The 13,676-nt window shown below is 39.4% G+C and overlaps 1 protein-coding gene across 1 annotated transcript in view; it reads right to left on the bottom strand.

Annotated features, from left to right (window-relative positions):
* CUL1 (cullin 1) overlaps positions 1–13,676 on the bottom strand; it is a 55,258-nt gene that overhangs the window by 1,120 nt on the left and 40,462 nt on the right. The window contains exons 8-13 of the mRNA XM_044419121.1: positions 12,436–12,567; positions 11,707–11,799; positions 11,010–11,057; positions 10,843–10,925; positions 9,170–9,275; positions 195–308 (exon numbers count right to left, since the gene is read on the bottom strand). Of these exons, the coding sequence (XP_044275056.1) occupies positions 195–308; positions 9,170–9,275; positions 10,843–10,925; positions 11,010–11,057; positions 11,707–11,799; positions 12,436–12,567 (576 nt within the window). The remainder of the gene's footprint in view (positions 1–194; positions 309–9,169; positions 9,276–10,842; positions 10,926–11,009; positions 11,058–11,706; positions 11,800–12,435; positions 12,568–13,676) is intronic.

Here is a 13,676-nt window from a genome sequence, read left to right on the forward strand (position 1 = left end):
CTACAGTGAAATTGGTTTAAATTGTTTATCTGAAGGTATAGCTTAATTCAATTTATGTGATCTCATACTCTTTCTGTATTTAAAAAGTTATACTTCACTTCTGAGTAACCTCACAAATGTATACTTCTAATATTTGCAATGCTTGAAAGTAAAGGCTTCTTGCCTATCACTACTAAATTGCTCTTTAGACAAACCTTTATTACTGGGACTCGTGGCTTGAATCTTGATGACAGTTGTGTGAGTACCTCTCCAAGCAATTGCTGATGTTTAAGAACTTTTCTCATCTTCATAATCCTTACAATAGCAGCCTAAAATTAAAAAAATACACGTTTAGAAATAGTGAGTGTATCCTAAGAGAAGCCAAAGTTCACCAAAAACTTCTGGCCAATCACTTAAGGCATACCAAGGTATTCTGAAATGGATTTTGCATATACTACAGTAAAATAGACTTGCCTCATATAAACTTCCAGCAACAACAACAAATAACATGACTGTATGCAATCTTACTGTATCAGTTCATTTTAATATGGTTCACTTGAAATACAATCTTAAATTTGAAAACATTATACTCATAGTGAAAAATATACATTTGACTTATGTTTGCAATAAAAAATTCCTCCAAACTGCAAGAGTTTGAAAAAGCACCCACTCAAGCTGTTTCAAGTATAAACCAAGCTTATTCTACAGAGCATCATTTCAGAGATTAATTCAGGAAAAACTAGTGACTCTGGACCAGCAAAGCCTTGTCTCTAACTTCTAGTATACAATCTGCTGTGAACATCACATGCATGGGATCTACACCTGTGTGGAACTTCTACCAGGAACCTTCTCTGAGTGTTTTAGCAGGAACCCTTCTCCACCAATTAACCACCAATTCCCTCAGTTCTGTTGCAACTACTACTGGTTTGCAGTCTTGCAGAAAATCTTACCCTCTTGCTTATTCAAGAAAAGTAGAATTCACTGAGGATTTTCTTTAAACTATCTTTCTCTCTGGTGATTCCTTTCTATTGTCTTTGTAATATGCTCATTGTGACAGCAAAGTCCCCACAACTAATGGGCAACTCCCAGGTGAATTATTCTGCTACCTTCAACTCCTGCTCATTTTGCCAAGCCTTTACAAATCAGGCAAGATTTAACTAGTTTATCATGCTTCAAACTGTTATGTGGGACAAGCTTCCGAGGGCTGCGAAATCTGCAAAGGGTAGGACTCATCCAAAAATCCTCTCAAGGACTTCCTCCACTTTGGGCATCAGAGACTGTGTCCCACTCTAATACAGACAATTGGGTGGCTCCAGGATAGAAGTTTTCTTTACCACCAACCATTCCAAAGCTCCTTATACCAATCATCAGGAAAGTCACTAATGTGGTGTTGGATAAAAAGCTCACTATAATGGCCAAAACACATAAAATACCTGTGGAACTGAAGGAGAAAAGGAATCTCCTATTCAGTCTCTTGCAGCCCCAACTTTGCCTCCATTGGTATCAACACTGCCAGTGACTCTGCTGTTAACTATGGTAGCAGTGCACCTTGAAGCAAGATCAAAAATGCTTCTGGTTCCCTGGATGCTGTAGAACCCTCAGATGGTAGCCTCTTCTTTGGAAGTAGGTGTCTTCAGTACATTTCCATAGAACAGGAGATGAAGTCCATCTGCCACAGATGAAGTCCATCTGCCGCAACCATTATCCCTCAATCCTAACAGGGATCTGCTTATTTGGCTTTTACTACTGTCAGGAGGGAGGATGGTATTTTGACCAGAGTGAACCACCTGGGTATTAGCTGCATTCACCATATTCCTTATTGAGAGATACTCTTCATCCCATGAGTGTATGATTTTGAAGTACTCTACTGATGGCACAATATGGATGTTGGCACCAATGCATACAACCTGCAGAAGTTCTACACAGAGAATTACTCCCCTGACCAATGTTGATATGCTTCTTATGTTATCAAGACTTCTTCCACATTGAGGGCTCTTTTTAATGGAACCAACTGTATCACCAAGACATCTTAGCTGATGTAAACCACCTCACATTACCATCAGAACTGGGTGCAATCTTTACAGCTGCTCCTATAGTACCACTAACAAAATTGCACATCAGTTGACGTCCTGGGGTTTCTCTCACCATGCCACCTAATACATTATGTCCTGTTGCTACTCACACCACCTTATTTCAACCATCAAATCTGGAAATATTCTCACAAAACATACTGAATCATAGCATTCCCATTAAGAGGAAAAGTTTCTCCACAGTCAGTACCAGAAGATTATGTCAGATTCTACATTTTCAATGCTGACCTTTTAACACTTCATCAACAGACACTGCTATGGGGAACAAAGACACCTTGCCATCTCCTCCTGCAGGTACAAAGCCCTTCTCAAAACAATTACTCTGTATGGTGTCATCTCTTGGATTGGAGAAGCAACGATCAGTGATTACAATAAAAGACCTGATATTTGATGTAGTTTGAGTTCTCCACACTGGTGGCACGCCCTCTTAGAGTCAAACCATCCAATAGACTTTTAAGGCTGTCTTCCATGTTGCCAACAATAAAGCACTTGAGCAAATGTGCAAGGCTCTGGAGAAAGGTACAGGGTTTTTGGTCCAGCCAAAAACCAAATTCCATGATTTTCAAGATCTTATCGATCCCATAAGATCCATTCCTCATCCCTGGATAAAGAAAATAGAAGCTTGGATTTAATGGCACCTGGCCCATATTGCCTCTGTAGTACTACTGCTGATTGCAGCAAACTATCAGGATGCAATGTCCGTGCACAAGCTTTTCTTATGAGAGAAGTCATGGGTACAAGAGGATAAATGAGGCTTAACTTAAGTCTCTGAAAGCAAGGTGATGCCCCTCTCTCACAGAGACGTACATCGAGGAACATGACTCACCATAATCCCAAAGCCACAGCTGGCTCAACAGCTTTCTGATGATATGCATGGCTTAAATCCCCAGGACTATATTAAGACATGCACTCCACGACTGAAGAGTACCATTCCGTGTGAAGACTGAGAAGGTGGTGGCACAGAAGGCCAAAAATAGAGCAAGATGGAAGCATATCGTCCAACCGCCATCCAAGAATGCCCTTGGATGAAGCAATTTAGACAACTGTTTTATAAACAACTGCTATGCACCTGCTAGCCAAACATATTGCTAGGCTCCAGCACAACCTCTGAGACATCAGGTCCAGTCAACAAAATCTCCAAACACCTGTAGAAAATAAGACACCACTGGCAAGCACCACCTTTGACTGGCCCACCTTCTCCTTTGTCCCAGTGCTTGTCACTCTATCTCTGGCACTCATCTTTTGCTCTATTTCCAGGCATGGAAGCATTTAATTTATGGGTCTCCTTTATTATCTAGAAGAGATGCAAAACAGAGTTTGACAGGCTCCTCCTCAAAAACCCTTTCAAATTCACTTTTTCTTCAGAGGTGGTGTTAACAGAAATGGATACTACTCTGGTGAAAGAACCAATGGAGAGGTCTCTAGGTACAATTTCCTGACAGGCTCTGTTCCCACTATTTCACCAAAGCTGAATGGAGGTTTATGACTGATTCTGGACTTCAGAGAAATAAATCTTTACATCCTCACAAGCATTTTTGGATGGCTAAAATTGCTTCTATTCCTCTGCTCCACGATGAGGATTGGTTTGAGTCTATTTTTACATCTATTTTTATTTTATCTATTTTAGATTTATTTTTACATCTCCATCAACACGAGTAATTGGCATCTCCTTCAGTCTGCAACTGGCACCATGGTGTTCTGGTTTGGGATGTTGCCATTTGGTTTTGCTATGGTACCAAGATTCTTCACCAAGTGTGTAACACTTATCTTTGCAAAAATTCGTGGTTTTGATACATTTTGGTGCCCACTGCACCATGTCTTGTCTCTGCACAAGAGAGGTTTATCTTTATGTAGTCATCTAGGAAAACTCACTCCACTGATACAGTGCCCAGGATGGGCATGGAGTCTATCAGCTGTTTTGTTGTTTCTGACTCCAAACCATCCAACTTGCTGACAAAAGTGGACCTTCACTAGTTCTCCTGGAAGATGAGTTTGCAGTGATCACTTCAGCAGGTAGATCCAATGAAGTCTGCAGGTTGATCCCATTTATCAACCCCCCAGGGATGTCAGATATTGCTGGTGCCATCTTAAAGATGTCCCTCCTAGGTACTGCTTAGCATCAAGCTGGCTCATGAGTTAGTGATCACGCCTTGCAGTCTTGGACCATGTTTTGGCTCACTCCACCTAGGCCAGTAGTCTTCAACCTTCTGGGACATGGGGGCTGCATACAGAATGTCCAATGACTAAAGAGGGCCACATCTTAAATGAAGATGTAACAAAATCAACCTACCAATTTAAATCAAAAGTAAACATTCAGAGGTCAATGAAGAAATGCAATCCATTTTGCAACAATATTTTGCTATGGAATCCTTTTATCTAGCTACATAAGCTTACCTAGTTAGTGTGATTTTGTGGCTGTTTTCTGTTAGCCAAGGCATTGAATGTCCAAGTCAAGGTTTGTGACAGACCTTAAAATGTCATGTAAATGTTCATCTGTAACCCTTGACATACACTTGGATTTCACAATTTTCATCTTGGAAAAAGTTTGTTCACAGAAGTATGAGGTGGCAAAGATCGTAAGCATGCCTGCAGCAAATTTCTTTTAAGTTGTTCAATATTTCAGGCAGACCACAATAAAAATCTAATAGACTATTTTCTTTGCAAATGTCTCTGAGATGATCACTTGTTTGCAATTCAATTAGTTCCATCTTTTAAAAGTTACTTGCATCTTCTGATGCTACTTTCAAATGGATTCTGAAATATTCTTATTTCTTTTCCATGCTTATGGCAATTAGTGAATCTGTTCTGGAATTCTGTATTCAGTTGGATATCCTCTTTCAACTCTTTTGACTCCTCTTTCAACATTAAATTCTAAATTCTCATTCTTCTCAAATTTTAGTTCATTGCAGCACGGTAAGTTTGAAAAGTTACTTTCACTTACTTGCTTCACCAAGATGTTTTACTTCAAAAGCTTTCAGTTCAGAACACGTCACACATAAGCTTTCCTTTTCACTAACCTTAGATTCAATTTGTTCAAATGCTCTGTGATATCAGTTAAGAACACCAAATCAAAAATCCATCAGAAAGTACTTCTTGACCTTTTCCTTTCTCCTTGAGGAAGACATCAACTTTTTACTTAAGCAGCATTTTAAATGTTAATACTATTGAATTTTATCTGGCCAGGGCGGCTTATTGTGTGTGTATATATACATATCTATATTATTTTTAAATTATCATTGTTATTTTAATGTGTATATTTTAATTTAAGTGGTTTTAATTTATTGTTGTAAGCCGCCCCGAGGCATAAAAATGTTTTAATAAATAAATAAATAAATAAATAAATGATGAAGACTAAAAAATATTTGAGGACTTTGCCTGTGCTAAGCAATTTTACCTGACTTCTGCATGGTAAAATACATTTCCATATTCTGCATATTCTGAATCTGAGAGAAAATTTTGAAAGTGATGATGGGTAAAGACCAAGATGCCTGATGTAATTAATGCTGGATAAAACAATACACATCACTTTCCCACTGAAGAATCTTACTATACAAGGCTTGCTGATGGATGATACAGTGAAATTGCATGGGGAGTGTAGTGTTTAATTTCAACATCTCTTCACTGATTCTTGTAACTATAGCAGTTTTACTTCCCACCATCATCAATCGTGATGCCTTTCCATATATTCCAACTCAGACCAAGATTTTCCACTGATTCACACACCTTCAAGAATATGATTTTTGCAGTTGCAGTGCCTTTCAAACTGCGCAGTGCATACAATTCTTCTGTATTACTGAAGTTGGAATCTATCCCTCAATAAATATTAGTAGTTGAGCGGTGTCTATAATATTATTGCTCTCATCTAATATTATTGCCAAAGAATAAAAATCAAAACTTTTTGCCTTTACCATCAGTGCTAGCTCTTCAACATGCCCAGTGATTGTAGATGCAGAAAAAACAAAACAACTAACACAGGGTACCTTATCAGAATACATATTATCCATTACTTTAACCATGCACTTCTTAACAAATTCTCCATCAGTGAATGGCCTACAACTCTCAGCAATATATTTAGCAACATGATAGCTGGCCCTCACAGATGGCAGGTTCTCTTCAGTGTGCTTTCTAACACAATTTTGCTGCAAAAACACTGACTTTAAGAAAATTTATCTTGTTCACTTGCACCTCCCCTTGATATACTGAATAGCTCTTGTGATAGGATTCAAAGTGCCTTTTAACTTTGTACTCCTTTAATACCAAGACAGTTTCACGACGTATCAGGCAAACTACTTTATCCTTGTTTAATACAAAGGAGTACTCAGTAGTCCATTTGTCATTAAAGAATTGGTAAAGGTAAAGGTTTCCCCTTGACGTGAAGTCCAGTCATGTCTGACTCTAGGGGGCGGTGCTCATCTCAGTTTCCTAGCTGAGGGAGCCAGCGTCTGTCTGCAGACAGTTTCTGTGGTCATGTGGCCGGCATGACTAAACACCGAAGTGCACGGTGCTCATGTACAATTTTTCATTTCTTTGAAACAGCACTTTCTTTTGTAGACATCTTTACAGAACTTTTAGCAGAGCAGCAGTTGCAGAGTTTCAGTATTATCCTTGAATAAATAAAAATATGAGTAGTATAGTTTTAGGGATCTAACTCTGCCCTTTCCCATCAAATCCACCACACTCTGGTTGCTGTCAGCTGGGGATTTTCATTTTGACCATGGCAAAGAAGAGACGAGACCCCTGCCTCTACAGTTCTCAGGAATACATATACACAGACTAGAAAGGTGGTTTTTTTAATGGATTTTGAATTTGACAACCAGATGGCAGAGTTGCAATCCTACATACTATGAATACTATGAGATTTATTTCTTAATAAACACACTGCTCTGAGGTTTAAATCTACCCATGCTAATACTTCAAAAATTGGGGGCCCTCCAAAAAAGGGCAGGTAGAGAGAAAGAGTGAATGAAAGGACAGCCTACCAGCTGAATCAGAGGAAATGCCATTAAGTTGGCTTCAATTTATATGGGTGCATCATTGCCTGCCAGACAAGCCTCAGTCATGAGAAGCAAAATGGCAGCCAGGGGAAGGGAATTTGACTAGAGGAAGATGTGGGAAGGGGAATCTCATAAGGGAGTACTCCTTCCCTCTCATCCCAGTCACAGATGCAAGAGAAGACTCCTAGCTGGACTGGGTGTGGGAGGAGAGGCAAAGCAAGCATGGCAAAAACTCAGAGCAACCAGCTCTTCTTGAGGAAGGAAGACTGCTTTTGCCTGAAGCATCAACCTCCCCAGTAACCTTGGAAGCCACTTGATGGGTGAAAACTCTAGAAATGTTCAGTATGCAAAAGGATACTTTGTATCATTTTTGCAAAATTCCCAGGCCTTTTACTCTCCTTTTCCCATCTTTTTACAGCAAAATCATCTCCTGTACCTGTCCACACAGCTGCTTTATCTCCCTTAAACATATATATAGCCTTCAACATGGTAATGCATGGAGAGGGGGAATGAAAAGGCTGAAAAGTGCAGGTACCTGAGCTCTACTGGCTAGCAAGGCACCCAGAATGGCCAAAATGCTAGTATGGTGGGTAAGACCAAGCCAGGCCTGACAGAAGCAACAACTGTGACCAGAAGAAACAATGTTGCTATTGTGTTTTTTGTAAGAAAGGGAAAGAAAAGCAGCAGTAGATGGTGCTGCTTGAGGCAGAAAGAACAGTGTGGGTCTGAGGGAAAATGTCTTGAGGGTGATAGCAGGAAACAAGCCAGGTTGGAGGGCCTCACAGAAAGAACTTGAGGGCCTCGGGTTGGGGACCACTGACCTAGGCAATGACTATGTTGGTGAAATTTAGTCAAGGTGTTTCACTTCTAGAACTGGTGAGCAGGTACCTGGTTGAGGCAGTCAACCTTTGTCAGTTACTACAGGCAGGTTATCTGTCCTGGAGCTGTTTCTTCCTTTGGGCATGCTTTTTTGCAATAACACATCAACCCACCTCTAATAAGCCAACTTGCTACTTACCCATGTGTGTGATACACACAGACTGCAAAACAAAAATACAAGTTTCTTACCTCTAACTAGTCCTTCAAGTTTTTGTTTGTATGTTCAAACAACCCACCCTCTGTCCCCACCTGAATTTCCGTCAGTTCCAAGGCTGTGTTCAAGGACCTGAGGGAACAAGTAGGAACTTGCTGGACAAATGTGCTCTGGGACAATGGGGGAGTGTTACTGCCAAAATACTCCAACTACACTAGATCCCTGATCAAGAGACTGTGCAGGCACACAGGCCACTGTTTGAATGCACCACACAAAGACCTACGGTTACAGGTAAGCAACCCTGCCTTTCTACTAAGGGAAAATTCAGTAGGTAGCACGCACACTTTGCACAGAGATGGCCTCACTTTCAATTCCTGTAATGTCCAGTTGAAAAGAGTCTCAGGCAGCAGTGCTAGGACAGTCAAGAGGCATACAAAAGCAGTCTGAATACACCATGCTGAGTTATATGAACCAATGTTTTGCATGGCAAGTTCATTATAAGCTTTTATTTTAAAAAATAATCATACCCACTTTTGGCGCCAATGTCTGCCCACAGTTACAGCCCTGTGGACAAAGCAGCTTTACCTGTCATGGAACTCCTCCAATTAAGAGTCCTTTGTCAATTAGCAAAGCACCTTTTAACCCATGGTGCTTTGCCACGTTCCTGTTCAACTTCAGTAACAGAAGACATACTAACCACTAATAACCAATGTATAGAAATTCTAAAAAGCAGAGACATCACTCGTATAAACAAGTATAAGTATAGTGCGTATAGGCAAGGCTATGGTTTTCCCAGTTGCAATGTATGGCTATGAAAGCTGGACCATAAGGAAGGCTGAGTGCCGAAGAATTGAGGCCTTCAAATTGTGGTGCTGGAAAAGATTCCTGCGAGTCCCTTGGACTGCAAGGCGATCAAACCGGTCAGTCCTAGAGGAGATCAACCCTGACTTCGAAATCTAAGACTCTCCGTCAAAAGAAAACTCCATAATTCTGCCTGCTGCAGGAGATAGCTCTTTAAAAAAAAGATCAGCAAAGTTAAGAACTTTTGAGCATGGTATGAGCTCCTCAGTCACCTGGATCAGTAGTTTTCTGTCTTCCTCTATGTTCTTGTGTGTTGTTTCTTGTTCCTGCTTTTGTTCAGTCTTCATTGGCACATTTATATTCACCCGCAGTTTTTTGCTGCCAAGAAAAAAATAAGCAAGCAAATAATTAGCCCTGCTCTAGGCACAAATAAAAACTAAAGGAAGTTGTACAGAGTTTTACTTTCACATAAATTCTGTATGAATCTTAGCCCACCTACTACTTTTCTGGCATAAAGAAGAAAATTGCTGATCTGAACCAGGGATGGGGGGGGATCTTTCTCCACCCATACGCTGTGGTGCATTCCCTTAAGGCTACTCTGTCAAGCATGCGACTAATGCCAAACATGGGCAGGCCTCTGCTTTTGTCCCCTTCCTCTGACATTCCCTTTGGTTTCTCTTTCATTTCCTCATCCAGCAGGTTGCCAGGGAAGGGGAAGATCATTCTTGACAGAGGCTCTATTTTTAACTTTCATGTGGTTTATGACATTAGACATGAGCTGCAGGATGTCCCTCCCAAACTGCACCCTACACAGGCTATTTAAAGTACTTCTTGACACTTCAGGGTATGCAGACTAGTCAGCCCAGCCCTCAAGACAACTTGCTTAATTTGATCCTACTTCTCTTAAAAGGCTATCCTAGAAGCACCTTAGAAGACAGCTGCCCTCTCTTACCCTCATCATAAGCAGGTTTATCTTCCCAAACTCTATGAAAGCAAAACTAATTTTCAAAACTATTGTAACTAGAGTTGGCCTCCTCTCCGCCCCATACAAATGGAAAATTGAGTTATGCAATATTTCTTCTTATTACAGAGGTTTTTCATTTGGCAAAGTTGATTATTCCTTTCCTATTGAAGCTCACACAGAAATTAAAATTGCTTTTCAACAAGTTTGCTTTTAGATATCAGGTCTTCAGGACTTTGCATATCTTGCTTTTTTTCACAAAGCTGGTAAGCAGCCTTTCCTTGTGGATCCATTCAACTATTGCCACAACATAGGAACTGCAACATGGCCTTCTCATGGCTGTAACCAAAAGAACATCTGACAACATGCAATCCCCTGCCAGTGCATGCAGCAAACCTGACATACATACTGAGCTCTGGGCTGAGGCATTTCCAGTTATTTCAAGGTTAGTACTTTTTAACAGCAGAATATGCCCAGCTCCTAAGCAAATGAGAACCCCATTTTGTGTAGGATCCTAATGGAGATTTGGAGAGATACTATCTTGACAGCTCAGGAAGCACTGGGGCAGCAGTCATTTAGCGGTCCCTCTGACCGTCAGGCTTCATCTCCTTCCGTTCTTTGACTCTGGCAAAACTATTTAGATGCAAAACAACATTCAATATTCAAAAATGCTTCCATTAGAAACATATTTTATACAACTTAAACCTTGTTTACAATATTGTAGCAATTTGCTATTGCACCAAGCAATGGCCAAAATGTATTTGGTCCACAATCAATTCTAATAAGTGCTCATTCATTTGTCATGCTAATAACAGAGCTGTGTGTCTGTGGCTAGATGGGATCTGACTGGAAGCCTCCAAGACAAACTTATTACAATCATTACATTACTTTTTCTAATGACTACCCACAGTCTCAAAAAAACAGGAGCTCTGGAAATCTGCTCCAGTTTTGTGCATGTAGTTAATACTAGTTGATCTTCCTTACTTTTTGTAACCAAGAAACAGTTTTATTAAGGTGTCAGGTTTCAACTCCACTTCATCAACATTTGCATTTTCATCTTCCAAAACCTATGAAGGAAAACATGGAAGCAATGTAAAAAATAACAACAAATAATCCATCACCACCCCCCACCCACAACCAAGAATACCTACCAGCAACTTGGACTTTAGTAAAATCTGAAGAACTTGTGCCAAAATATCCTATGTCAGAAAGGAAAAAAAGTAATTCTTCATACCATTTGTAGTAAAAAAATGACATAATTAATCTTATCTTTATATTCTTTACAACTGACAGGATAGAAAGATGGAACATTTTATGCAAGCACACTGCATCTGTACATTTGAGTTTTACTCTACTGGTAACCTACAGGGCAACATATATACTGCATTTAAGAAAAGCAAAAATTCAGTACCAAGGTAAATGAAACTCAGCTTCCCCTCCTACCCAAAAGCGGTGGGGGTGGGGGGGGGAGTTGTGCAGCATATGCCATTTTGCTATGCTTCTGTTAGATATGGGAAATACAAAGGCACTCAAGGTTCCACCTTAACTAGTGGAATTTCCTGCAGGAATTTTCTTTAGGTTGGGAAAGTCCACCTGACTATACTGCCTTTGAAGCCCATCTTCAGTGATAAAAAATAAAAACCTGTTTAGCTTTTGAAATAAATGAGAAGTTGAGATTTTCAAAACACTAAATTTTCCACTTAATGCAAGCTCTTGCCAAAACAGGAGGATAGATTTCAGGAATATAAGAAACACAAAGATTTCCGTAAGGTTTTGAGTGGCCCAGAGCCAAAATATAATCAAAACTCCTCGGTAACAAAAGCAACTGTTAATGTGATACAAACTTACCATTTTTATCTGAGTACTGTCTGTCAGCTGCTGAACAGTGTAAGCATCTTCTGTATTATACTGCAATAGAATTGCCATCTGGAATGTTGATGCCTTCAAGAAAAAGCAGATAAAATTTTTATTTGAAGGAAATTCAAGCAGAAATTTACCTGTTCCATAAACAAACCAATTAAAAAAAAGCCTGATCTCCTGGACTAAGCTGTTTTTCCCATTTGCTGTTTAAATGAAACAACACATTGAATGAGGTCTCCTTCCTAATTACTGATTTTTCCCAAAAGTTTCAGTTCTGAGTAAAAATCATATGCTGTTTTGTAAAAGCCCCTTTATGCCCAAGAGAATACTTTAAAAGCCTAAGTTTTTAAATGAGCAAGTTTACACAATAGCTTGCCTAGATTTCATTTTCAGCCTCTTTTAGCAAGCAAGCTAATTGTCACATATCTTGACCCAAAGCTAATCCTTCAAATGTGTTATTATAAAACCCTGTACAGCAAGGACTTGGGAAGATCTATAGCAAGAGTGTGTGAATTTTATGGCCCTTGTTCAGGGATCCCCATCGATATAGAAGTTCAAACACTACGTCCAAAAGAAAGGCATTAAAGTGCCCTTCTTTAGTCATAAGTTCTTCATACATACATGGGGAAGGAGGAAGAAATAGAAGCTTCCAAGCTTTTATGCACAGCATAAATGAGAGCTGCAGCTACCTTTTTACAAGCACCAGGTGCACCTTACCTGTAAAGTGTATCTGTTTTTGAAGCAGTTGGTAACTAATTCCCCTTTGGATAGCTGATACAACCAGGTCAATTTTCTTCCACTATGGCGATTAGCATAAAAATCAGTAAATCTCTTGTAACTGCGCTCCAGCTGCGTATTTCAAAAACAAAAACATGATGCAATTGCTGATGTTAGTGTCACAGTTCCACTCTTAAATGCACCCTACCCAGCTTTACAAGCTAGTTACATAATATTTTATCAAGAACTTTCTCCATAAAAAAAGATAAAAAGCACAATGAATGGAAAGGTTCTTCTGTTCAAGCTCTGTTAAAATGAGCATAAGCTGTGCAAAGTGCCAATATTCTTTTGCATATCTCCCATTCACTGCAGTGAACCTGCTTAGGATGGCCTTCAAGGGGTCTCCGGTTTTAAGTATTTGCACTGGAAAAGCAAGTCAGCAATAGTAAAGAAGTGTAGCTGCAGATAGGGCTACAGTGGTGCCATCAGTGTTGGCATCCGCCTAACTTCTGTAAACATTACTGAGGAAACTTTATCTAATGAGTATTCAGAGTTTCAACGGAAATGTAAAATACACATATTCTAACACACAGAACCACTGACTTTGTGAGTCTTTGTTGCACTATTTTTCCAGTGTATTGCATGACTGATTTGCAAAACTTACATGCACAGACAAATTACTTGCTTGCGATATATGGATTAGCAAAAGCTGAAATACTTTTGCATTAAATTTCTGCATCAGAACAGGAAAACTGTCTTTGGTTCATATTAACAAAATTAACAACATTCCTTTTTTCTAGTCATATTTTCTCTTTCTTTCCCTTATTATGGAGATTCAAACTTCGTTTATTTAACCAGGCTTGTACATAAGGAGGATAAAAACCAAAGTGCATTACAGGCATAGCTTTTATTACACTTCACTTTCTTGCGCTTTGCAGATATTGTGTTTTTTACAAGTCAAAGGTCTGTGGCAACCCTGCATGAGGAAATCTATTGGCACCAATTTTCCAACAGCATTGCTTACTTTGTGACTCTGTGTCACATTTTGGTAAGTCTCACAATATTGCAAACCTTTTCATTATTATTATATATGTTAAGGTGATCTGTGATCAGTGATCTTTGATGTTACTGTTGAAATACCATAATGGTAAGCATATTTTAGCAATAAAGTGTTTTTAATTAAGGAATATACTTTTTAGACTATTGCACAATAATGCAATAGTCTAAATAGTAAATAGATA

Source organism: Varanus komodoensis, unplaced genomic scaffold, assembly GCF_004798865.1.
Source record: "Varanus komodoensis strain SLA01 unplaced genomic scaffold, ASM479886v1 scaffold10, whole genome shotgun sequence".
In the NCBI taxonomy this organism is placed as follows: Eukaryota; Metazoa; Chordata; class Lepidosauria; order Squamata; family Varanidae; genus Varanus; species Varanus komodoensis.